Source organism: the organism of the source record quoted next, unplaced genomic scaffold (genome assembly GCF_019419815.1).
Source record: "Pyrus x bretschneideri cultivar Hongxiangsu unplaced genomic scaffold, Pyrus_bretschneideri_v1 Contig48, whole genome shotgun sequence".
Classification (NCBI taxonomy): Eukaryota; Viridiplantae; Streptophyta; class Magnoliopsida; order Rosales; family Rosaceae; genus Pyrus; species Pyrus x bretschneideri.
This window is the reverse complement of record NW_025999785.1, coordinates 2283679-2310638: the sequence shown is the minus strand read 5'-3', so window position 1 is coordinate 2310638 and position 26960 is coordinate 2283679. Positions and strand designations below refer to the sequence as shown.

The window sequence follows — 26960 nt, the reverse complement described above, 5'->3', positions numbered from 1 at the left end:
TAAACAATGACTGCAAGTCTGCTGACATATTCATAGTCATGCTGACACAAACACACACAAATTTGTCAAATTGCAAACCTGCTTTGCTTTTCTGTTTTTGCATATTATAATAATATTATTGTTAGTGGTCTAGAATATTTTAGATTATAATATATTTATATATGCTTTTATGTTGTTTAGTTGATCTCTTAGTATAAATTTGACTTGTAACATTTATGCGATTACTTTGGATTGATTCTTACATGTTGGTAATTTAGGAAAATAAATCATCTTGATAATTATGCGAATGCTAATATTAACCCAGTTGAGAATGTTGAAAATGATCATGGTACAGTGTGAAAGTAAGTCAAAAAGCTCGAAAGAATGGAAAATAGAAAATGAGGTACTGTGTTTCAATGCAACTATTGTCAAAAGATTTTTAGAGGATCCTACTCTAGGGTCAAGTTTCATTTGTTAAAAATGTCTCGGAATGAGATTGTCTCTTGCAACAAGGTTACTGTTGAAGCTCTTGCATAAATGAAAAAAGGTAGTTTGAGAATGAGGGACTCTTTCTTTTTATTTTTTAAGTCGTTTGGATATTCTTTTTAGTTTTTCAAGTTTGAAGATTAATTTAATTGTTTAGCGGATTATCTTTTGAAATGTTTGAAGTTTATCAAAATAAATTTGAACTTGAATAGTATATTTAAATGCTTATTTTATAATAATTTAGATATATATATATATATATTTATTTATATTATTTTTAAGTGTCGTATCCTTGCTGTATCATGTTTTTGTTTTTATAAATTTGACATAGTCGTATTGTATCCCCGTATTCGTGTCCTTGTCCATGCATTTTAGGCAAGGAGTCAAGCAAATCAATAATTTTTCAAGTATCATCTTATTTGACATTTCTCACCATACATTTTCATTTGATTAATTAGATCAAATAGTCTAGTCAAATAGGAAGACATCATTCCATCATCCATCATACAAGCATATTCAAAATCCCTTATAATACCTTGTAGTTTCACAGCTCGTACTTGAGAATCACCCCTATATTCTTGCTTCAAGGTGTCCCAAGCCTCCTTAGTTGTTTCATGATTGCACTTCTCTGGAAAAATCTCATCCGATACCGCATTTTGAATCAATCCAAAGGCTCTAGCATCTCGAGCAATTAGATCTTGAGCTGCGCGAGATTTGCTTCTTCTCAGCTTGCTCACCTTCAACTTCCGTAGGCTCATCATACCATTCTTCAACAATCTTCCATAGATTATGAGATTTAAAGGTCATCTTCATCTTGATACACCAGAAGTCATAGTTGACACCGGTGAATACTGGAGCTCGAAGCTCATCTCTAGATCCAGACATTTCAGTCCGATTCAACTGACTCTTCGTTGGAACTCAACTGAATTCAAGAATCACAGTGAACGCCCCTCGATTCAAACCGAACCAAGCTCTGAGGTCATATTGATTTATGAATTTCTGTGTATTTTGTATGGTTTTGTTACTGGAGAAATTGTCAAAGAAAGAACAACAACGAAGCTCTGCAGAAAATGGAGAGTACGTTGCTCTCTCTAATGGGTTGGATTCGACCAGACACGCACATTCACACAAAACGTCAGTAAATAGGACAAAATATTACAGTAGGGCTTTCACGCGATGTGCTTGTGGAAGCAAGCTCACGTGCAATACACGGGACAAACTTAAAACACCATCTTGACCGTTCATTTACATTCGAATTGAAACAAGAAGCCAACTTGAAACTCTTGCTGCCGCAATCTTTCAATCCTGCAATCCTGTGGCATTCCTGGTACAATCTTGCAGGTTGATAATCGGCAACAATCCTTACTTCGCAACAGGCGCTATTTGCTCAGTCTTCGGGAATTCCATCAAAGAACCTATACCAAAGCCGATATTTCTCTTTCTCCAGTAAATCCAGGTCGGGAATCTCCCCAGGAATGTCCCACAAAACATCAACCACCTCCGTCGTCTTCTTCTTCGTCTCCTTTTTCTTCTTCTCCTTCCTCTTCGTCTCCTTGTTACCTGCAGTTGAAGAAGTCGACGATGATTTTTTTACCTTTTCACCACAAGAGGACGACGAGCCAATTTCTTTCTTAATAACAATATTCTCACCAACAAGTTTCTCCTGATTTTTCTGATCTTTTATTATCTCGTGGACGATCTCATCTTCTTTTTGTTTACGACCATTGGTAACTGGTGGGGTATAATCATCATGGCTCGAAGACTCCGTGGGATCCGGCACTGCTGCTCCCTCTACTTGTTTTCTCTTCTGTCGAAGGCTGTACTCACTTTTCGTGCCGTCGTTGGTGGCAGCGGTTGTGATGTTGACCGGCGGTGGAGGGGCGTTGGGAAGGGAGAGAGTAAGTGCTACTTCTTCCTCCTTCTCTCCCGTGCCTGCCATTTTGGTGGTGGTCTGGAGCGGCAGTGGAGGGGCGTTGGGAAGGGAGAGAGAGTAAGTGCTACTTCTTCCTCCTCTCTTGTGCCAGCCATTTTGGTGGTGGTCTGGAGCGGCGGTGGAGAGGCGTTGGGAATGGGAGCGCACAGATTAAGCACTACTTCTTTCGGCTTCTCTCTCGTGCCTGCCCTTTTGGTGGTGCGGTGGACCGGCGGTGGAGGGGCGTTGGGAGCAGAGTGAGCAAGCACTACGTCTTTCGGCTTGTCTCTTTGAAATTCGAAAACCCTAGAAAAAATTTGTGAGTATGAGCTAAATCAATCTGCTAATGGTATGATTCTTTGCGATGCGCATATATATAGGCAGTGAGATCGTTTCTTGCATATATGCAATAGGAATGCAAAGTTGGTGCTTTATACGTTTTCCTGCCTTATCTGGAAATTTTCTCGAACGCGGAATGGTAGATGGTGATTTCCTCGAAGCCTCACTTTATCGAATTTACCACAAGTATTTCCAAGAGGGCCACACATCCCATTTTACTTCTTACACATCTTTGATAATTTTTATCCGTTAATTTTCTTCAATTTATCCGGTCTGACAGTCGAAAATTAAAAAAATATGTGAGAAATAAAATAGGGTTTGTGGATATCACACCCCTTTCCAAATAATGAAAAAAAAAAAACAACAAAAATCTCAGACAAATATAATAAACTTAACTTAGCTTCTCAATGTGAGTAGGAAGTTTTGAATTTCCTACGTGGTCGATTTACGAAGCTTTGTATTTATAATCAAATCATTTATATTGTAAATAATTATGCAAAAATCATATGTGCAAAAAACTAATAAATTATGAGATCATTCAGTAATTGAATTGTATAAAAACTTCACTTTATTGAGCAAAACTCTTCTAGAAATATTATTTGTCATAAAATAGTTTTATAATAATAATAATGAATAAATTAATATTTTGTGCTTTTAAAAGAAGGTGAATTCAATCTTAATATTTTTTGTATTGTTGCAGCTTAGTCAAATTGGCAATATGGTGTTTCCCTCTGCCTTAAATCCTCAAGTAATTTAATTTACAATAATACTAGGAAGACTAAATTTGTAGGTTAAAATTTCAAAACTAAAAAACATGAAAGTTGATGATTGATTTATTACTTAAGTGTTGATAAACGTGTTCATTCCTATTGGTGACACATCATTTAATTTGCAATTTAGTCTCCAACTTTAGTCTCCCTAACATTACCCTTTAGTTTAATTTGTATAAATGATTTTATTTTTTGCCAAAAGAAAAGTTGTCTTTTTCATAAAAATCATATGTAAAACTACATTAATGAAACATTATTTATCAACTAAAAGAATGTGAAAAGACATCTTTGTCTTCTATCACAATAAAAAAGTTAAGGACAATAACCTAATTTTACAAGACAAAATTTTGTTGTTTTTTTTAGGGAATTGTTATTAGCACTTCAAAAATCTCATTCTGTACTCCAAACTTTCTATATTAGGAAAGAAAAATACACTTGTGAGAAGTGTAGAATGAAATTTTTGAAATGCAAATAACACTTCCCTTTTTTCACTTCACATATATGTAATTTTATCATCTTTAATTAAAATAAAATAAAATTAAAAACAACCTCTCTCCCTCCCTCCACACTCCCACGTTTTTCTCTCTCTCTCTCTCTCTCTCTCTCTCTTCCTCTCTCCTTCAATTTTAACAACAAAAGAAAAAAATTCACACACTTTGTATTAGTTAACAAAAGGAGTTTCACTAGCTGACATTTTTGTATTTTTTAACAAAAATGATACTTTTATTATCTATTTGTACCATTATTTATATTATTCCTCTAATAGGTATGAGAGTCATATAAATTGGTGGGTCTTACCTCTATTAAAGAAATGATACAGATAAATCATAAGTTTAGCACTATTCTTTTTCTTTTTGGTTTATTATAAGAAAGGATGCAATAAAACATTTCAAATACCAACAGATCCTCATTTTGAAGACCTGTGAATACCTTTCTTTATATAAACCTCTAGATTAATTTAATCATTGAGTCTTGGTTAAATTGGAGGATAAGCGTCGAAAATTTTCAAGGAGACACGAAGGAAACACATTTTTCGGGACAGAGGATCTGTGGCCCTATTGTACCTAATCGTGGATGATTAGTTTAGTCTACTTGTCAACCAAGTCCACTACTCTCCACTTCCCCTCTCTCTAGTTTCTCTCTCTTGCTCTTCGTGCTAAGACTGCTAGTAGAATACTAATTTTTTAAAATATTGTCCTTTTTGCCGCAAGAAATTAACCCCCTTTGTTTTATAAAAGAAATAAATTTTATTATATTTGAATGGAAATGTTTACATTCGAAGACAAAGTATTAAACAATTATTCTAACTCAAGACCATCCCAATTATGAAAGTCCCATTCTCGTACAACAAACCAAGCACTAGATAGCTACCTTGTTGATAAATTTTACTAACCTCAATTGTTATTTCAAACACTTTCATATCTTTGACCATATCTTACTTCGGCCTTGTTCCACACTTGACTCCCCCTACCTTTTCGTCCCAGCTAACCCTTTTCCCACTTGGATGTGTAAAACCTTAATCCCTAATTTACTCTCTCTTTAATCCTTTTGGATTAAATTAAAACACAGATTTGGGTGGCCCTGACAATTTCTAATACGACCCATTAACCCGACACGAAAAGACATGAAATTAATAGGTTTTCTGGTCGACACGATAAGGAATTGGATCGTTAGGATAACCAGATAAGCACCTACTAAGATAACAGGTCAATCCAAGTATATATGTGAGTAACATGTCACACGATAAGAAAATATTAATTTACTAACTTTATACATCTAAAAATAAAACTATAACTAACAGCAGTAGGATAACAAATTGAAAGTTAAAATATAAATACATCTATATATATTAAATTTAGAAAATTGATGACCATTGGATCGATTGAGATTTAATCTCGACCATCTAATGTTTTTCTCAGCCCTAAATCAAACGCTCCCTAAATCAAACACTCTTATCTCTCGAACTGCACTCTCGAATCTCAATCTCGAACTTCAACTCCGACTAGCCACAAGTCTACGACCACCCTCTTCGATCTCCCTCCACCACACCACTATCACCACATACAACCTAGTAACCCACCACCAGTCGATCTGCTACTTTTTATCTCTGATTCTCTCTCTTTGGATCGAGCGAATCTTGTTAACATATTTTGTGGCAATGTTAAGACATTTTGAGGCAATATTTATGTGAAAATGTGGCTGTGCAAATTTTTAAAACAAATTTTCAAATCAAATGATGTGTCACCAATAAAAAATTAACACGTTAATTAACATTTAAGTAATAATCCAATCATCAACTGGCACTTCGTTTGGTTTTAAAAAATTAGTTTAAAATTTTGATCTCCCTAGCATTATCCAAATCTAAAACAACTTTCGTTCACAAGCCTGCAAGTATCTTCCAGTTCAAGGCAATAAATTAGCAACCAAAGTTAAGAGAATCCAAAAATATGATCAAACCTCGTATATTTCTTTTTCTCATAACAAGTAAAAAACCTTCCCTGTTTCTATGTCTCTAATTTGTATCCCTTTCGGAATAGAGGCCAAAGCTACAGAGAAAAAGATACACAAGACAACGCACCTCCCCATCATCTATACTCCTGTGGCAAGCGATATCCCGGCATGACGATCTTGTCAGCGAACATTTTGCCCGTCTTGGGCATGACGTGCCAGTGCAATGTCAAGTTGAATTCTTTACCCCGGAGATTGGTTCCCTACACAAAGATGAATTACAAAGAGAGTCAGTTATCGATGGAGCCAAGAAACTACAATAGACCTTAGTCTCCGATGAAGCCAAGAAACAGATGCAAAAAATGAAAGCGACTGCTCATACCTGATCAATGAAGCGGTACTTGTTTGAAGTATGAATCCAAAACTTGGCATGTTCCTTGGTTGGTAAGATACCATCCCAAAGAGAGATCTGTAGAATAGTGTTAAAACTTTAAGCAAAGACTTATTTAAGCAATAACTAAAGCACTGTGCAGTCTACAAGCCGATACTATGGAGTGGATATGCGGATCCGAGGGACACATACAAGCAAAACAAATGGAAAAACAGTTATTCAGTGAAAGCTCAATTTTTACCTCAAGAAAAGCAAAATCGAAACATATAACTAACCAGAAATATAACTTGAAACATATATGTGCAGATACCTGATTCAGTGAGTTCTTTGGGGTTCCATACTCAGCGGCTAGAAAAACAAAAACCTGTCATGCATTGCAGATAAAGTAAAAGGGATCAGGGTACTGGCTGGAAAATAAAGAGACTGAATTTTCTAATTGTGGTATGCACAACTTAAATTTCACCAGACCCTATAAAATAATGCAGTCAACCATGCCAACAAAAACCGTTTCTCAACACAAATGGTAGGTTTTGAATTTCATAGAGTTCGGCGAAGTGTACCCAAAAGACTACTTAACGCATGCACAGAATATACTAAAATAATTTAAGTGATCATGAATGCTAACACATACACACACAAATTTGTGAAATTGCAAACCTGCTTTGTATTCCATGTAAACAATGACTGCAAGTCTGCTGATATATTCATAGTCATGCTGACCTGCATAAAACGAAAATCATGTTAGTTCATACCAAACTGTGATTCAAAGACCGTTCATAAACATAATCTTCCTTTTTCAATCACCCAACCATCATGGTCACTATAAATCAAAGAAGCAAATCCGAAGTTCATGATTCAAAGTGTAACCAACGGAAATAGGACAACAGTTCAAGAACCTAGGGAGCAGTTGAATTGCTGCCAGTCAGGTTTACTATAACTTTCAGCCCAAGCAAATTCCCTTGTGTTTTATTTTACCTGTTTTCCTATTGGTAGAGGAATCACTTAAATAAATATTGTGAGCTCAGCTCATGCCCTATAGACATGTAACTATCTGTCAATACTCTGAGGTTACACCCAATCTCTAGACCCACCCCAGCCAGATAAATAAACCTTAATATTAACTACGCAAATAGAATGTTATACCTTATCTACTTAAAAGTTCAAGCCAACATTGGGAAAGAGAAATGTTAGGCGTCAACACGGAAACTACCACCTATAATCCCGTCCCAAATGGAATGATCCCACTCTGTTCTCTTATATCCCGTCCCAAACCTCAACACGGAAACTACCACCTATAATTTGACTATAGGCCTCCATTTTGAGCGAGGAGCATAACAAAATACCACATGTTTTACAAGTTTTTAAGACAGTGATACAACTACTTAATCAGTAATTTAGTTATAAACCCATAAGCCAATGGGCTCGCACCAACATGTCAGAAGGGGGTGATTAAGCTCTCTACGATCCTTATACCACCGTTGTATAAACCCAACCTTCAATTCACAAAATGCATACCTAGATGAAATTCACATATTATGTACTGAAACTAAAACACAAGACCAGGAAATTTAGCACCGAGTGCATGCCCATGAAAATTTGATACAGAAAATAAACACAAAAGCCCAAAGTACCAATGTTTAAACTGGATTAATCAAATACTATCCAGAGACTCAGTATAATCGAAATTCAGTGAACACCCATTTCAGCCAATACAAAATTGAATTCAAATTCAAAGAAATTTCACATATAACCCAAAAACTACAAATTAAATTATTAAAAAAAATTGAAAGAAATGCACCTCGTCGTTCCCGTTCGGTTGCTTCTGAAACCAATTAATATTCAGCACCTAAAGAAAAACCCAACAAGCATATCAGAAACAAAATCCAACTGGGTATTTAAATTCGAACCCAAAAGTCAAAATTTTTGAAATCGCAGATCTGCCCCACAGAGAGAGAGAGAACCTGGACTTGCGTAGTGGGATTGGGGTGGTTGAGATTATCGGAAATGGAGGCCATGGCGCACATCAGGGCCAAAATTGTAACTGCGAAGGTCAGCAGAGCATTGGCTCTGTACCCGAACGAATGCATTTTCCAACTTTCTTTCTTTATTTCTGGGATTTGTTTTCTTGGATTTCTGCTTCGTCTGGTTTTGGTCCGTGAAAGAAAAATGCGTGCGCTTTTTGTGGGTTTGAAGAGACGAAGACTTCAGAGGGTTTTTTTTTCCTTTTGTACTTGAGAATAATAAAACACATATAGAGATTAGAGAGTGTGAACTTTGGATAGGATCGCTGGATCTTTTTTCTGCGATCTTAGGATTCCGTGATCACAATCGTTCATTATATATCATATAATCAGTTTTTGTTAGATATTATTATATTTAATTTTAAATTTTAAAAAAATTTCTGATCTCAAAATATACGATGGATAATTCCAATCACGAGATCCCTAAGATCTCCAAAAAAAAAAAAATAACCCGATCCTTTTCCCTTTGGATATACTGCTCAGTCATTGGACAAGACACGTCGGTGGGGCCCATTGTCTTTCACTCTTCTCGTCTCTTAATTTTGTCCAATAATAAATTAACACATATTTTATTATTTTGAAAAATAAGAAATACATCATTAATTTTGTCCAATAATAAATTAAAACATGTTTTATTGTTTTGAAAAATTAGAAATATGTGATATTTTTTTATTAGATCAAATTGGAAAGTAAGTACATAAAATATTCACAAATCAGTACTTAAGTATTATCTAATATCTCGTTCTTATACCAGCGATATTGAAAAACGATAAAATTGAACTCCAACCTCAAACTTAAAAGTAGTGTTCTTAATTAACTGAGCTAAAAACACTGCACAAATAATACTAGAATGAAAAATAAATACTAAAATTTGAATTTTGCTCATAAAAACATTTGAATTACTTGAAAAAAAATTATATTATACTCGCCCTCCTCATAAAATTACAGGGTATAAATTGTATTTTCAAAGAATACATGTTGTTACTAATAACTCAGTTTTCTTTGTGTTATGAAGGAGCGCATGATGAGGGTTTTATTTATATTGAACTAAGTAAATCGAACCTTAAAGCTTATCTTATAATTTGAAAAAAACAAAAAAATTATACATTTATGTTTATTTTTATCTCTTAATATTTTTAAATTTATTTGATTTAAAGATAAAGAGGAAAATGATAATGGACAAAATAATAATAATAAATAACAAGGCCCTTTGGGCTCTTCAAGTGAAGGCTGACCTTCACTGGCTGAGAAAAATGATATGTAGCCCAACAACAAAATTAGCCAGAGACTAGCCTAGGCCTGGCAAACACCATACAATTGGTTTTGTTCTAGGTGAACAACGTTATGGACCCAGAGACAGGAGTGTAGAGTTAAACACTACGTGGTGCTATAACCGTCGTCACAACAAAAAGACGTATATAGTGTTAAACAATGTGACACCGTAATCATTATCATACTAAAAAATTATCGTCGTCACACCAAAAAGGGCCTAAGGTATATAGTGTTAAACAATATGACATTGTAATCGTCGTTACATCAGAAAATTGTCGTCATCATACAAGAAAATTGTTGTTTCTTTTTATATTGGAATGAAATGTTTAATCTAATTTATACTAGAGAAAGATAGATTCAAACTTGGGTGTATAAAAGGGAGCACACTACTATTTGCAACTTGAGGCCAACAATCTTTCACTCCGGAAAATTGTTAGAAAATTGAAATTGAGTTGGTACCAAGAAGAAGACATGAACAAATAATTAACAAAGTTTTATTTATCCAGTCCCTTGATATAGAAGAGACTACGTACACCAAAGCACAAAGCTTCACATTTTACATAGACTTTATTTGATCAACATACACAAACACCCTCACGTATCACGTCTCACAAGGGAGATCACAATTTATGGCTCATCGGTGGATTCAGTAGATTCTTCAGCACCAGTGGAGGATTTGCCAAAGTTGAAGCTGGAACAACTAGTCCTGCGGGACAACAACGAAGAGCTAAATCCCAACCTTGAGTTCGTCAAATCAAACTGCAGCAGATTATCCTCCAACTGGAGTGCTCCGATCACGATCGAAGCCTGAGGCCTCAACCCACCGTCCACAAACCCTAGACACGCCACGTTGGGACTTGGCTGAACGATAACGTTATGACCATACAGCCTCCAGATGTTCCGGTTGTTGTCTAGAACAAGGTCTATGCTAGAAACCGTAAGCGCTGCCTTGTTGCTGGCGAATCTCTTGGCATCGAAACACACCCCGAATGGCGCCACGGGTTTCACTTGGGGCACCCCTTGGAGCTGATTGATGAAGAGCTGAGTGAGTGCCCTAAAGATTGAAGTTTGGAGGATTGTGTAGGGAGCTGTGGTGCTGATCATTGTCCCACCAACCCCTCGTTTTGGTGAGTAGGGCAAGAGAGATGTGTTGAGTGGAACCACCTTGTTGTTGATTTTGATGGATTGAACGTTTATGTAGTACTCTCCTTGCCTGCCTATGGTCAGTGGGGTGTAGGTCAACTTGCGCGACACGTCGATGCCCCGGTTCATGAGATAGGGTCCTTCCCCGAAGAAAATGACGCCATTCTGGCCATGTGCAGAAGGGAGGCACACGGCAAATTTTGCTGGAAAGCCGAAGTGGGAGGCTAGTTGGTAGGGTAGGGAAATTGGGGAGTGGCCTAGGCCAGCAAAACCTTGAACATTTTTGGGTAGGCCTTTTTGCATAATATTTGAAGGTGCACATGCAAAGAGGAATTGAGGAACTTGGACCATTGGGCCAGGGCTTGAGCCTTGGGTTGATGGGATTGAGAGGACATCTTGAGCAAGCTCACCCATAGCACTTTGGCGAGTCACAGGGTTTGTGGTCATGAGCCCACACGCGTTGGAGTGGCACCCTAGTGGGGTTCTAGATGAGCTGCATGTGCGGCATGTCATCTGGCTATTAGGATTGGCTCTAGCACACTGTGTTGAGTGGCAAACCGGAGCATTGTAGCCCGATGACAAGTACTGGTTCTCACAATTGACTGATAAGAACCTTCCATTTAAGTCAACCACAAAGGGGAATTGGACTGGAGGGTTTCTTTTGTAAATTTGGGCCACATGAAGATTGGTTGCCCCATCTTTCTGCACCTTGAGGACAAGCTTATTCGGCTTGATGGGGATTTGGGGTCGGGTTTTTACTGTCGCCACAGACGTGAAAATGAGAAGGGAAAAGCAAGAGAAGAGTAGGAGCAAATTGGGAAGGAAAGAAGCCATGGATGGAATTGGAAACAAATTCTGAGTTGGAACGAAGAAGTTTTTGTATACCTAGAGGCTAGAGAGGAAACGTGGGAATTGGCAAAGAACGAGAGAGAGGAGTTCGCAATTTATAGTGCGAGGGTTACTAATTTAGGGCAGGCTCTAGAGTGTCATGGACATGCATGTGGACATTTTAGGGTTTCGGCATTGAGTTCTTTTTTGATAGATTTTGGAAAACTTTTCCAGTTTATGTGACGTTACGAATGTTGGGGGTGGGGGGTTTCACATGTAAAGGGAAAGAGATGAGCATAAATCTTGACACGAAAACAAAGTGTTGGTGAGTGTGTAGGGGTACTTGGCACTTGGCAGTGAAGAGGCATGTACCCAGCCATGCAATAGCTTGTGCTTTAAGTAACAAACAAAAGAGTGTCACTGGGTTCTGGCTTCTACTTGACACCGCTCTTAGTTTGGCAGGTTGAAACAAAAGCAACCCTAATCATCTCACTTAATTTGTGGAGCATTGTTAATTGTTTATAAAGCAAGATTACATATGCATGGCCAAACAGTAGTCGGTCCTAATTAACCGTAGTTGGTGCAGGGAGAAAGAGAGAAAGGGGAGAATTGTTAGTTGTTTAGGAGCATTGTTAAGTGTTTAGGAGCATAGGTTCGTTTCCGTACCTATTTTTATTGCTTTTTAGACTTAATTTTTGTGTCGTATTTTATGTTTTTCTTAACTTTTCACTAATTTTGTTCAAATTTGTGTTCCCAAGCAATAACATTGAAATTAAAGCTAAAACAGAGTATTTTGGGATTGAAAGATGTTTTCCACCCTGGAAGTAGAGGTTTGATGTGCAGATCAGTCAAGTTGGAAGATTAAATTGCACTTCCTCGGGACAACGCAAATATTGAACCTCATATGTGGAAAGCTCTAAATTTCTAGTTTGGAGAATATTACAGTTTATGATTCCGGTTTTTCTAGTAGACTTTATTGGTATTTTACCACATACAACTCATAATGATGATTTCATGCAGATTTGCGAATATTGTCAAGATTTTAGAGATTTAGTAGCTTTCAAGGCACAAGTGAGGACACTACTTTAAAAGAGTATTTAGGTCTTCTAATCTAATCATTAAAGGTAAAAGATACACAAAATTAAATCAACGGCTAAGATAAATGATGATTTTCTAGAAAACCAGCCGCGAGACAAGAATTGCTCTGGTGCTCTCTGGTTCTTCCGTCTCTTCTCAGTTGTCTCAAGCTTTTGATGAATTTTTAGTTTGCTATTTTATTATTGCACATGAGTAATTAAACTCTTTGTACTTAGGGGTTAGTCTGAAGCCCTAGACATGACTCTTTCTTCACTATAATATGTTTCCTGTTTGTGGATGGATGCTTACTTCACGATTATAATGAATGCATGTGACTTGTTTCTTTGATTGATCACCTTAGTAATCATGTCTTCACAATCACTTCCGCTGCAAACCCTAGTCTTCTTTTAGGCCATATGCTATCCACGTGAGTAATAACAGTAGTGAACTTTCTATAACTCACAGACTTTTTTTTCATCGTCTTTCTAGGTATATCGTGAATTTTTTAGGTAAACCTTTTAAAGAATTAGAGGCCTAGTATATTGCGATGTGTGATTTGATCAAAATTTTGTTTTTACAAATTCCGAATGAGAAACTGTCATCCTAAACAAAGTCATTACTTTGAATCTTCATCAATCTTAATTTAATTCTATAAACCTTTACAATTTAAAATATTGTATAATCATTATCATTATACATTATAAATATCTTGAATTCTTAGCAATATAAGCTATGTTAGGTTCTTGTGACAATATTCATATTCTCTTTACACTTTATGGATTTCTATTCATTAAGGTTGCTTGACAGAATACAAGAAATGAGGTAAACGAAATGCACTTTATACGTTCTATAGAGAATCGATATAACATAACCTGCGTGTCATAACTATGTTATGGATATCTTCGTTCTATTTGTTGACAATTGTACCACATATAAATGGCTTGGACACATAGTCCTAGCATCTTCACTGCTCATGGCCTTTGTTACATCATTCAATGGGCTGCTACTCATCAAATTTCCCAGGTAACTAGTCAACTATTTTTTATTCAGTTGACTGATGTAGGTTTTTATTCAATAAGAAAATTACAGGTGCAGGTTGTATAATTTCTCCTTTCTTTTTGTTAGATAGCATGCCGGTTCGATGGTTCGATTTGAACTAGGAATGAACTTATTAAATTGGATAACAATCCAACATAATGTGTTTTACAAATTCTTCCTAGAGAAGGATTTAGGTGGAAATAATTCACTGCTATCATTACGTTCAAAATCATTAATATAAGTTCATGTGAAAAGAGTCTTACACCTAACCTAATGACTCAGAATATCGCTATGATAGTAAATTCGTTACGCGAAAGTCTATCTTCTTCTACAAAGACAAGACTTTATACTACTGGCTTAAACACAATCCAGCCACCAAGCATAGTATAATCTATTAATGGTCTATTTAGATGATAAAACGCTCATAAAACCCATCTCCTTGGTTTTTATTATTATTATTTTTTTTTATGGAACCCATGTCCTTAGTTAGGTAGAGATTAGAGAACGACCTATACATATCTAATACCCCACCAAGCAAGAAAAATATTGATATGGCAAAATTTTCTTTTAATATTGGTGTGCACTGATAGCTCTGTATATAAAATGCCAATAAGGTTGCGTTTTCCAAGCAAAAGACTTGATGAAGGTGGGTGGATGCCGGTGAGGTGAGGGAATGGAAGTCAAGAGATGGTCCTAATCATTTGAGCAGATAGAGATTGATCCCCTAAATATTTCCAAGTTGAATCCTACACGCGATGCATTTTGAATTCGAGAACCACTTCGCAAAACCGAACTCAATAATGCCTAAACAAATCATCAATGGCTATTCTAATTTAACGAGGAGGCTCAAAACACGTCCTTGATATTACAACACATTTACAATACAAATAAATTACAATTGTCGTGATCTGTCAAGTTCATACCTGTTTGTACCCTAGAAAACTTCGAATCAGAAGTTAATAATTCACTCATTGAATAGGTTAAGCAATACCATTTACCAAGCTACAAAACTTACTCATTACCATTTACCAAGTAGCATAAGCAATGGTACTTCCTTCAATACTTTCAAACTACTTTCGGCTTAGCACCACAACACAATAATCCTACAAAAATAAGTAAAAACATAGCCTGAAACCCTAGAAATTACTTCTACATGATACTACAACCATTAGGGTTCTCATCACTGAAGTAGTTGGCATAAGGATCAGATGGAGGTCCTGATGGCATTGGCTGTTGGGGCATGTAGTTCATCGGCGGCGGCTGCGGGCGGGTGTACATCATCGGATGGTACATATCATTCCCACCGTTGGCTGCTGCTCTCTGTTGATTCATCATCATAGCCATGTATTGTTGCTGCTGCTGATTATACGGGTTTCCGGGACCCATACCGCCTTGATAGTATCCTCCTCCGCCGTTCATCATTGCCTGTGCAGGCAGTCCTTGTACTGCAGGAAAATTACCCATCTGCCCCATTGGATAGCTACCCATTTGACCCATCTGACCCATTTGAGGTCTCTGCCCCATCTGACCCATACTTCCCATATGACCCATTTGACCCATTTGTCCCTTTTGGCCCATGTAACCCATTTGCCGCATATCCTCACCATCATCACCACCTTTGGCGCCTTTCCCTCCTTTGCCCTCTTTGGCTCCTTTTCCATTTTTGCCCTCCTTGCTTTCCTTTCCACCTTTGCCTCCTTTCCCTCCTTTGGTATCTTTCCCTTTGAAATCAATCTCATGAAAATCATTTTTTCCATCTTTGCCCCCGCCCTTTTTGCTTCCATTACCCTTGCCTTTGCCTTTCTCGTCTTTGTAACCGCCGCGTCCGATACTTGTACTCCGGCTGAGCCACCCTAGCAACCCACCTCCTTTTTTGCCATCTTTGCCCTCTTTCTTATTTTTACCCCCTTGTTTCTTATCCCCACCCTTGCTATTTCCACCGTCTTTCTTTCCGCCATTTCCATCCTTGCCATTCTTCTTTTCATTATTTCCACCCATACCTTTCATTTGCACAGGGAAATCAATTACCCCGCCTTTCTTGGCAGACCCTCCCCCACCGCCGCCCCCACCACCTAACTTTTTGTCGTTCATCACATGCATATTCATCATCCCAGCAGGCCCATGTGGGCCATGCCCATGATTAGCACCCATCATTGGCATCATTGGCATCATTTTCCCATATGGCCCTCCTCCTTGTGGCCCATTTACAATATTACCCATCACCTTGTTCTTAGCCATCTGATGATGTCCATGATCAAGCTCTTCCTCATCATCATAATCTTCATCATCAAACTCATCATCATCGAACTCATCATCAAATTCATCATCAAACTCATCGAAATCGCTACCGTCAAAGTCCTCCGCCTCCGGCAGATTGAACTTCACAGACTTCTGGGCCTTCTGAGGCACCTTCATAACATTACCATTACCTCCTTTCATTTGTTGGTGCTGTTGCTGGTTGCCTCCTCTGCCCTTTTGCGGTTGTTGCTGGTGGCCTCCTCCGCCCTTTGGTGGTTGTTGCTGGTGTCCCCCGCCTTTCGCATTCTGTACCGGCATTGCCACGTTCTTCAGCTGGGCTTGATTGAAATTTGAACCCTTTGAGCCCCCCCAGAGTTCCGCATGTTTCCCCTTCTTTTCAAGTTTCTTGATGATTGTGTGTGGATCAACATTCCCCGTAACAGTCACCCTGCTATGTTCTGCATCTATACTTGTTGTGTACACACCTAAAAAGTGACCAAAATCAAAAAATTCAAACCATTTCGAGCCTAAACGCAGTCAACAAAATTGTGTTTTACCCTAAGTAAATAAACCGATTAAAATTCACACCGCCAGGACGGAGCTACAAATTTCTTTTAGCAGGGCATCTCAAAAATCAACTAAGAAAATTTTATTATAGTGTGGCTTATACTCAATATGTTAATAGGGATGCTTTTAAATGATGATGTATCATAATTTTATGTTACAAAAGTTTTAGTATAGTAGTGAAAAAGTGATGAGAAAAATATTAATACATAATATGCGCTAGAGAAGTTTTCCGAGTAAGAGCACTTTTCATATAATATTTGATATGGAATGTAAGGGGTATGAATGTATGTTGCATATTAGATACATATATTTTTTTCAAAATAACGTGTGTATATTATATAACTCTAGTCTACAACTTAACAAACGAAGTACTTAAATAGGGGCATTTATCCTCAGTAAGCCTTCATTGGCTCCGTCCTAAAACAATGACAATATTTATGGTAAATTGAAACATATTTCGTCTGGCGAAGTTCAATCTCTACTAAGATCAAATCGGAGTTGTTACTAAACAAAGAGAAGAACAATATTTGGGTTAGAAAAATGAGAATATGGTAACAGAAGAGAAGAAAGTACCATCAATTTTTTGCAGCAATTTCTTTATCTTGTGCTTGCAACCATCACAGTCGATGTTAACTTTGAAAACACAGGTCTGCAAGTATAATTAATCACGAACCAACCAAATTAGACTGAGTTAATAACTTTCCGTATGGATTATAGTAATGAGAAACATAATTAAGAGAAAACAGAAGATAATGAGAAGGATTCTAAACTAAACTAAGCAGCTTTGATTTTCAGGCCAGTTTTTGAGAGAAAATAGTGAAAACTGAAAAGGGTGTGTACCTGAAGCTTCATCACTTCCTGTTTACTCATTGTTTTAGAGAGTGAGTGAGAAGAGCAAACAGGTTTTCTGCTTGTGAGCTGAGAAGATAAAGAGGGGAGAGAGGGTGAAGTGAGAAGAGAGAGAGAGAGAGAGAGAGAGAGAGTTCAAAGGTGGTTGGTGAGAATTGAACGCTTTATCTTATAGCCTTCTCTTCATCTGTTCGAGGGTTTTGTGTCTCTTTTCAAGCATTTTTTAGTTCTAGAGAGAGTGTGTGTGTGTGAAGTCTGTTCGCTGTAGCTGAAAGGTCGCAGCCTGATTTGTTAATCGAATATTTACTGAATACAGTTTCAGAAGTGGTTTAAATAGTTACACAGAGATTAATGGCAGTTGAAAAATGGAAATCCAATAAAATAAAAGAGGGAAGGGAGCAAGACTAGCTTTTTAAATTTGTGCCTGGAAAACAGTGAAGAAACATGAATCGCTTTGGTCGGCATAAACACTGGAAAACACAAAGGAAATACTATTATATTTGAGTCAAGGAAATCTCATTAAATCAAACGAAAACTAATGAAAATAATTTGAAAATTTTGAATTTTAACGATAAAGATAAAATAAATAGTATCATGATTAATTTTTTAGTGTAAAAATGTGATTTTTGGTTAAAATAAATAGTACCGAAAACTTTTTGTTAAAATTCTCTTCAATCAACTCATACATGAGTTTAGTTCGCAAGAACTGTGTATTTCATGTCTTACCCTCAAGCTTGAAAACATAAAAGATGATGAGAAATATTAGCAACATTTTCATAATATATGGACAATCTCGTTCTACCTTTTGAACTCTATTGTTTATTCTGCAATGTTACACGAGTTCGAGTCGTTATTTCTTAGGTCACCCTTTAAATATCTTTTATGCAAAAAACTGACTATATTTGGAATCTTTTACTTATTCAACGGTTGCCCAATAAATATACAAAATATGTTTTCCACTTAAGCACTGAAACTTTGATAACGTTACCTAAATAATTAAATGATTTGTGGTTTACTTGATTTTTTACAGAGTTGATCTTTAAAATGTGACTAAAACTAAATAGCTAAACGATTTGTGATTTGACTAATATTTTATAAAGTTGATCTTAAAATGTGGCTAGAAGAGATGATGTAACTTGAGATGAGAATGAGAACCAAGAAGGTAAGATTCGAGTGAGAATGTTGCTTTAGAGAAACCATTGCCCAAACCTCTAACTAACAAAGAAAACACAAAACGATTGTTAAATACAAGTAAGTAGAATATTTAAAGGGAATTGTTATCAGTATTCTAAAATTTTAATTCTACACTTCTCATAAGTGTATTTTTCTTTCTAATTATAGAAAATTTGGAGTGCCAAATGAAAATTTTGAAGTGCTAATAACAATTCTCTATTTAAATGTAGATCAAATAGTCATACAATTATGCTCACAACACCTTTAAAGCAGGTGTAAAAAAAACCAAAGGCATTCGATGGGAAGTGATCTCTTTTCCCCCACTTTCGATCGTTACTACAACCTTAAACACGATTAAGCCATGCATAAACATGATTCGAAGCACATTCTGTACATTATTAACAAAATAGCTGGAGATAGGTTGGATGGACACAACGCTGTATATATTAAGCTCTTGGACTACATGGCTCAATAATTGGGAAAGGGATTCTCTTCGGATTGCTTTTACCAAATCTACTAAATCAAGAGATTTTGATCCTTAAAATTTGATCAAACAATTAAAGTTATTATAACTTTTAAAGGAAATCCGTGTTTATAACCGTTTGATCAAATTTTAAGGATCCGAATCCCTTAATTTGATGAATTTAATGAAAATGATATGGAGAAAATCCATTTGCCTATAATTGTAGGATTAGGATTCTCTCCCCTCCTCTTTCCATTCCCTCCCATTCTCTCACATTCTCTTTTTTGTCTTTTTTTTTGTATATAAAATTAATATAAGATGTTGACGTGGTTTAACAGTAATCGTTTAAATAAATAAAAAAAAGGAAAGAAAGGATTGAAAAAAAAAAATAATAATAATAATAGAAGAGAATCCTAATCCATAATTGCATGGCACTCCTAAAGCGATTTAACAACTAAAATTGGTAGCGGGAAGACATGATTAGACTAAAGATCACTAGCCATGGGTCCTACCCATTTGTCTGGGATCATGAGCCCTAACTGTGGTAGGGTAGCAGCACTACACTCCAAGGTCTTGCCCCTTAGGATCGGTGAATTATCTTTTGGATTTCTATGTTTGAAATTTAAAGATCAAGAGATCTAAATCATTAAAAAATCTAAATCATTAAAAAGAGAGAAAAAGATATCTTAATTCTTAATTTGTGCAAAATAAGTTTATAAAATAGATTAATAATAATCACAAAATTTAAAATAAATGATCTAAATCTTTAACTCCAAACATAAATTCAGACAAAATCTTGATTCCATAAGGGCTCGTTAGTCAAAATATCCTTACAATTATTTGACAATTTGCAAGTGTCGAATAATGTAACAATTTGCATGTTTTAGGTCAATTATTTGCATGTGCTTTGACAGCAAAATCATAATTGTGTAGGTTTTCTTCTGGTTCGAGTTTAAAAGTACCAACGAAATATGTTTGGACCGAGAATATTCAAGTACTAGTGAATTTAAGTTAATAATGCATTGTACAAGTTTGTAAGTGATTACTTTTTATTTATTTTTTTAAATGGGACAATTGTAGTGAATTACGGTTATTCACTCATTTCGTGTTTAGAGGGGGCTAATTGAGAACTACATTCTATTCGTGATCATGATTAAGCATATTACTTGAAAGCAGTTAAACGATTAATCTTTTGTTTGTGTTTTCTAAAAATTATGTAGTGCATTTTCAAGTCTATTCCTTGAATGTTTTTTGGTCCATATCTAACTAATTTATATATAATCTCCGTACTTCTAAATCAGCATTGAAACATAGGGTAAATGGTGCAAAACTTATTTATAGCTAACTATTTTGGTATGTTATTTCTTTGTTGCTGTCTTGGTTGACTAACAGTAAATATGTGATTGGTTTGTATGAGATTGGATTGTTCAAGTGGGAGAGAAATTGACATAGGACAAAAAACTATAGTCATTTTTATATCTTATATTTACACTAAAAGATAAGAGAATAAATTGGGTTCGAACTTATCATTTACAAAATTCAAACTTAAGACCATTCTCTTTTAAATGAAGAGAATATGTTATAATTGAGTTTTAGTCAATAATAATTTACAATGATTAAACTAGTTTGCTGGATATAATTAAATGGTCTATGGGCTCATTTGTAAGTAATTTTAGAATAACTAAAATTGTTTTTAGAGAAAATGTGTTTTTAGGTTTCAAAAGTATTTGAAGTGCTAGTGTTTTTGTAGGATTCACTTACGTTTTTACTAAAAATTGGTTTCAAAAATATTTTTACAAGAAACGTTTCGAGTTATTTTAAAAATACGTTCAAACGAGTATACTACTTTAAAATTGGAAAGGAAAAAAATCCAACCAAACATCATGAGTATAGGTATATATGTTGTGGTACCATATAATCATGAGGAATTACAGTCGGTACATTTACTTTACCAGTAGTCCTGTCACATATGGCAAAAAACATATGAATAAAGAAAAGAAAGAGGTTCTCTTTTGAGTAATATCAAGTACAGCAAGTTTCGAATCTTTGAGGCTTAAACATGATGGTGGCAATAGAGCTCATGCAATTGACAAGTGAGAAATGCTAAGAGATTCTTTCAAAAGTGATTTTTTTATGAATTTTTTGTATAGTATTTTAATGTTAATACGAAATTTGACGTTAAACTGTAAGATGATAAAAAATTATAAAGAGTTCTAATGTAGGAAAATCTACTCAGCATTTCTCTTGCCAGATAGTGCTGCCATCTTAATATATTTGTGTAACAGGTCGGACTCGGTTGCACTCACTCTTGCATGGTTGTCAGATCGACCAGAATGATTACAAGCAGAATGATTATACAAGGGTGAAATTGTTGAGGAATCGATAAGAGTGAAATTGTAGAATCACACAAGACCAAACAAACCAAAGCATTTTAAAGTTAAACCATTTGGCGACGAATTTACAGCTCAAGCGATTAAAAGGCATAAAAACGTAGATTCGTACAAAGCCAAGCAAACAAAGCATTTTAAAGCTAAACCATTTTGCAAAAAACTTGCATCTCAAGCGGTTAAAAGTATATACTTTTGCATTTGAGGTTATGTGGTCGAAACTCTACAGTTGGCTTCTATCAACAAAGAGAAAGCTAAACCACCTCAGATGTGAAAGAAAAAAAAAAAAAAAAAAAGAAAGATGTTTCTGAGTATGAACCCTTCTTTTGCAACCACATGATTGCTTGTCCTCCTTAAAAGCCTAACCCGTGAAGAAAATCTTGTCCTCATTTCTTCTTTAGTTTCCCTTTTGTATAAATAAAATAAAACATGAAAAACAGAAAAGAAATACCAATGTTCTTGCTCTGTAAAAGATATTTTGAATGGTGACAACAAGCAGCCACCCAAGACGCACACCACAAAGTTACAAACCCAAAAACAAACAAAAAATTAACCTTACTAAAATGCTTTATGCTGCATAGGGTAGATCACAAAATGGCTTTATTTGACTACAAATCTTCTCCAATAATTGGAGATCAAAAGATTGAGAGGAAACAGTATATTTTATGGTATGAGAATCGGTGGGTTTGTAATTGTTGAATTTTAGTATTTTTAGCATGTGTGGTCTTTGAATTGTTTTAAAGATCATATTTGACGTCTTTTTTAGGGTGATGCTATCTATAAATTTATTTTTATCTCTCACACATTCTTTAATTATTTATGTTCTTTGTTATTTTTCAATTCATTTTATTTGACATTCAAAAACTAAAAATTGTATGTAAAAGATAAATATGAGTGTATGAATAATATCCCCCTATTTTTAATGAAATTTCACTTGATGAGCGATTTGGCTTGACAAATTTTGGTTAAAAATATATATTACAACTTGAGTCTATAGTAGCACAATATAATAAAAAAAGAAATATAACGAGAATCAACAAGTCCGGCCTCAACTTACTTTTGAAAGTGTCGAAATAACGTATACATTTCTTTCCTCTACTTGTCTGGTTCAAATCAATGTAGGCTGCATGCTGACCAATACCTAGCTATGGTGTCGAACCCTGTGAAAGTGTTTAGCATTCGAATCCTTAAAAGCAATGGGGCACGATGATCTGCTTTCGCTTTCGGATCATAGTTTTTGGAACTTAAGCTACTATTTAATACTTTAACCCTAATCTTTCTCGAAAGAACTTTAGCTTCTTCTCTGTAGATGAACTTGGATTGTCTGACCTCCTCTTCCCATACTTTTTTCATCTTCTTTTATTTTTATGATCACGGTTAAATCCTGTCAACATTTTATATTCCTATTACTTTTTATCTTATTATTTATATAAAAAAAAATTAATATAAAATGTTGACGTGATTTAACTGTGATCACAAAAATAGAAGGAAATAGGATGGAAAGAGCATGGAACGGAAAGGGCAGACAACCCATCTCCTCTATAGATTGCGCATGCCTAAACTGTCCAGCTCCTACGACAAGAATCTTGCACTATATAACCATTTTTTTTTCAAACCAGTAGATCTGAAAAGATTGCAAAATCTTGTGTGAAATAAAGTCAAGCCATAGTTTGTACTTGGAACTGGATTAGACTGGATTGGATTACTGGAACCATGCATTTTACTCGTTTGGGTATGAAATTTGAGGAGAGTGTAGTTCTCGTAAAAGAAAAATGGAATAGGACTTTTACTGAGAAGAGGCCAAATAGGTATCTGTTGAGTACCTTGAGTTCACAGCTGGTTGGGGACGGTGGAAAGGGATCTTCTTCAGATTCTTTTTACTTAATTTTTTTCATTAAACAATCTGAATTTTTAAAAATTAATTAAATGATTAAAGTTATTATATCTTTTAAAATAGATTTCTGTTTCTAATCAATGGATCAAATTTTAAAAACTCAAATTATTTGACTAAGAGAATTAGATGGAAGGAATCCGAAGATGATCTATTTCCGAAAACGCTGTGGCGAGTAATTTATGTCGTCACTCAGCTGGGAGTTGGGAACCCAAGAAAGAGTGATGGGGCAGGCTAATTAGGAGACAATTAAGTCAGGGACCAGAGAGAGTCCATATTCATGGACTGGTCATTGGTTTGTTGGTGGGTTGGGATAAAATTATGTCAGGTACAACCCTACTTGGTGAGCAGTCACATCTTTGATGCAGATACAGGGCTCTCTCTCAACGTTGGATTTGATGGGGGTAAATTGAATTATTTGTTTTCCAACTTTTTTTTTTTTTGGGTCAAGGATATGTTTTCCAACTATTCACGCATTTTCTGATCGAATTTAGCCCATCTCTTTAGCATCATAACCATAGGTGTGTTTGTTTGGCAGTTGGAGCAACTAGGAAGGATGAAAAATTAAAGAGATGAAAGTATACACAAATTTTACTTAGGTTTGGTATTTAATAAACTTTGGTAAGAATGCTTTACTAGAGTAGAGGTGCTCTCTCAACGAGTAGTGTCAGTGTCTAATCAGGTTTTTTGCTTTTAAAAGTGTCATTCCTTCGAAGCGTTATTAGACATAACTTTATAATAATTGTGTTTATTTTTTGCATTATAATCACATGTTAATCTCATGATTGGTCATTAGATGAAATTAATTTTTTATAACTAGTAACACGTACATTTTCTTTCTCATTTCTCTCCATACAATCATTTAATTTGAAGAGAAATTTTCATCCATTTCTATCCTAATAACTAATATCTTTGAGTACACGAACATAGCTAAAAAGTGGTTAAATACATGAAAGTAATCACATTGATGCTATGTTAAGATTTTACGTTAAACCAGCAATTCACAACTAATTACATCGATATTGTCTCAATCTAATCACCTACGCAGCTTCGACAGTGTTGGGTTATATCACACCACACACATGTGGAGTTGGCAAGCATGTAAACTGCACCAGTAGTAAATTTATATGTTTGGGAATGCACAAAACACAGGAAAAAGAATGTACGGAAAAGGAAGAAGAAATCCAAGAAAAGATTCAAATCCCCAACAATTAGTATGGTCACAGTCATAGACACTCAGATTGCTTTTGCACTTTAGACTTCAAATCACGACTGAAGACCCTCACTTTTGTCCCCCTCATTTGTTCTCGTAACCCAAACCTTTGAACATCTCCAAGTACCCTTTTTCCTTCCTATGCTAACTTCAACTTGTGTCTCAAATATTCCCTCCCTTTGTCCATTTAACTTTGAAGTCACACACGCCTTCAAAAACTTTGAAGTCTATACAACCAAATACGATAAACATTAGAAAGTTCACTAGGCGGAAATAAAATCTTGTCAACACGAAACGGATGTATTATATTCATAGTCATGTGTTGCTTGTATTATATAAAAATGCGAGAGATTTGTTTTATGCACCATGGATACATAAGATAGCTCCTATGATGCTCCTAACTGGCGATGCATTGTTTTATTTTTATTTTATTTTGGGTAAAGATGCCTTGTAGTTTTAGTAATACAGTAACTTACTACTACAAAAGAGCTCCAACTAGTGGTCTATTGATGAATAAGGTTTGGGCCAGCTGATGGCCCAAAAGGCAATACAGAGACAAGAATGCCCACAACCCCCGAAAAAAAAAAAGAGATAAAGCCCATATTACACCTATATCAAAATTTTCATGTACCTATTTCGTGAGTTAGATCAGTTAATAAGTTTGCTTATTCTCTTGCACAAGAGTTCGAATCCTCATTATGTGGATGAAAAGTAGCTTAAAAATTAAAATATTGCTTTGCCACAAAAAAAAAATGTTCAATATTCATTTGTTGTACTCAATGGAATCAGGAAGTTGAATAATAGAGGATTTGATCTGGAATTTGTTACATCTCTCATTTAGGATGTCAATCTCTATTTTATAGAACGTTTTGCCTGCAAATTCATCACTTGTTTTCCCCACAAGGGGACCTGTTGAAATTGACAATGGGCACCCGTAAAACACCGTTCAGTTTTCCAAACACTTCTACGTAGCTCTTAACCCTAACCCACTTCTTGTTTGACCGATCAAATTGAACAACATACAACCAAGATACACATACTAACCAATAAAGTTTCCCGTGGGACTCTTCAACCAAGTAAGAGTTAGAAGAAGAGTCCCAATCTTGTCTTTGCACTGACAGTGTCTATCTTTTAGGCTGGCCCAAAACCTAAAAAATTAGGCTGGCACCTAAAAAATCTACTCCATCCCTAAAAATAGGCCAGCCCAAAGTCCAAGCCAGTTTGTAGGTTGGTCCAAAATGGTTAAGGTAGGAACCAGCCTATTTGGCGTCATGCTAACGTCAGCATGACGACAGAGAACAACAAATATTTATTTTTTGCAACAGACGCATGGGTGCCCGTGCAGGCACACTAAAGGGGCGCGGGATATGGACCACGTGGCTTGGCTACGACCATTGGATTTCCAACGGTTAGTTTTCTGAACCGTTGGATTTCCAATAGTAAAAAAAATTTGAATTTTAAACCCAACTGCTAGTGATGTGGCAAAATCTGGGTCGTCCAATTCTTAGATCAACAATCCAGATTTTTCGGCAAAAAAACTTAAAAAAAAAAAAAAATGTCAGAATTATTACCATTTGCCACATGTCCAATTTTGGGCTATTGAATTTCAATCTTTTTGAAATTCAACGGTCTAGATTAACTCAATAAAAATTGTTTAAAAATACATAAAAGATAAAACAAAAATTATTAGAGATTGGTGAAAAATCTATCTGAAATTAAAAATAAAATTATTTTTATTAATTTATAAAAAATTTTTTAATATTTTAATACGAATTGACTAGACTTTGGGCCAACTTATTTTTTAGGAATAAAGATGCATTTGGCCAATTATTGTTTATTAGAGTTAATTACTATTTATTTAGGTGAATTAAATGAATTTTGGGCCATCTCATTTTTAAGAAGTGGACTTGCTCTTAGGAAGGAGAACAAGGCCGTCCTCTCCCAAGACTTGAAGTTTGGCACTGAGCGCACCCAAATAATTTGATCGAAAACTAGAAAATAAGATTCCATCGAAATATATCAGATCATACATTTGTCTGTGACGAAGATTATTGGGTGTGCAGATAGTACTCCATGTTCGATTCCTGAGGTTACATGATCTTATGCTGTCATCACGTCCGAATACGACATAAACATGACAACCATCAGCAGAAATTGGAGCCTTCGTGAATGTGGTAGATGCTCATAAATCCTGGTGACAGTTCGATAATCTTATTACAAAAAGGACTACAGAAAAACAAGATACATGAAGTCCCTGTAGTTGTTAATCAAGCAACCAACTGTATTTCGACACACTAACTTCCTCCTCAAGAATCATTTCTCTCATATCTTCTCTTATGATTTGTCCGGCGGAGTAAGTTTCTATTGTAATATGCTTATGATTTTTCCGTTACGCTTGAACCAACCGTAGTTTACATACTATGGAAAATCGTTTACAGGTCGACCTAGGACCGTATCAAGAACAGCTTGCCTCCA

At 35.6% G+C, this 26960-nt stretch overlaps 4 protein-coding genes across 4 annotated transcripts; all 4 read right to left on the bottom strand.

The window, feature by feature from the left end:
• Positions 1 to 857: 857 nt before the first annotated feature.
• LOC103962922 lies at positions 858 to 3944 on the bottom strand. Its single transcript, XM_048568592.1, has 2 exons — positions 2116 to 3944; positions 858 to 2025 (listed from the first exon to the last, which is right to left on the bottom strand). Exons 1-2 carry the CDS (start codon positions 2402 to 2404, stop codon positions 1853 to 1855), a joined length of 462 nt encoding a protein of 153 aa, XP_048424549.1. The 5' UTR covers positions 2405 to 3944; the 3' UTR covers positions 858 to 1852.
• Positions 3945 to 5882: 1938 nt separating this feature from the next.
• On the bottom strand, positions 5883 to 8563 carry LOC103962921 (signal peptidase complex subunit 3B). The gene is made up of 6 exons (XM_009375702.3): positions 8287 to 8563; positions 8124 to 8171; positions 6983 to 7045; positions 6636 to 6689; positions 6317 to 6403; positions 5883 to 6197 (listed from the first exon to the last, which is right to left on the bottom strand). The coding sequence occupies exons 1-6, from the start codon at positions 8410 to 8412 to the stop codon at positions 6072 to 6074; spliced, it is 504 nt and encodes a 167-aa protein (XP_009373977.1). The 5' UTR covers positions 8413 to 8563; the 3' UTR covers positions 5883 to 6071.
• A 1529-nt stretch (positions 8564 to 10092) lies between these two features.
• Positions 10093 to 11785, bottom strand: LOC103941501 (gamma conglutin 1). Its single transcript, XM_009351701.3, has one exon. The coding sequence runs from the start codon at positions 11593 to 11595 to the stop codon at positions 10246 to 10248; it is 1350 nt and encodes a 449-aa protein (XP_009349976.2). The 5' UTR covers positions 11596 to 11785; the 3' UTR covers positions 10093 to 10245.
• A 2922-nt stretch (positions 11786 to 14707) lies between these two features.
• LOC103941500 (heavy metal-associated isoprenylated plant protein 34) lies at positions 14708 to 17754 on the bottom strand. The gene is made up of 3 exons (XM_009351699.3): positions 17350 to 17754; positions 17083 to 17158; positions 14708 to 16427 (listed from the first exon to the last, which is right to left on the bottom strand). The coding sequence occupies exons 1-3, from the start codon at positions 17377 to 17379 to the stop codon at positions 14854 to 14856; spliced, it is 1680 nt and encodes a 559-aa protein (XP_009349974.2). The 5' UTR covers positions 17380 to 17754; the 3' UTR covers positions 14708 to 14853.
• Between the last annotated feature and the right edge of the window lie 9206 nt (positions 17755 to 26960).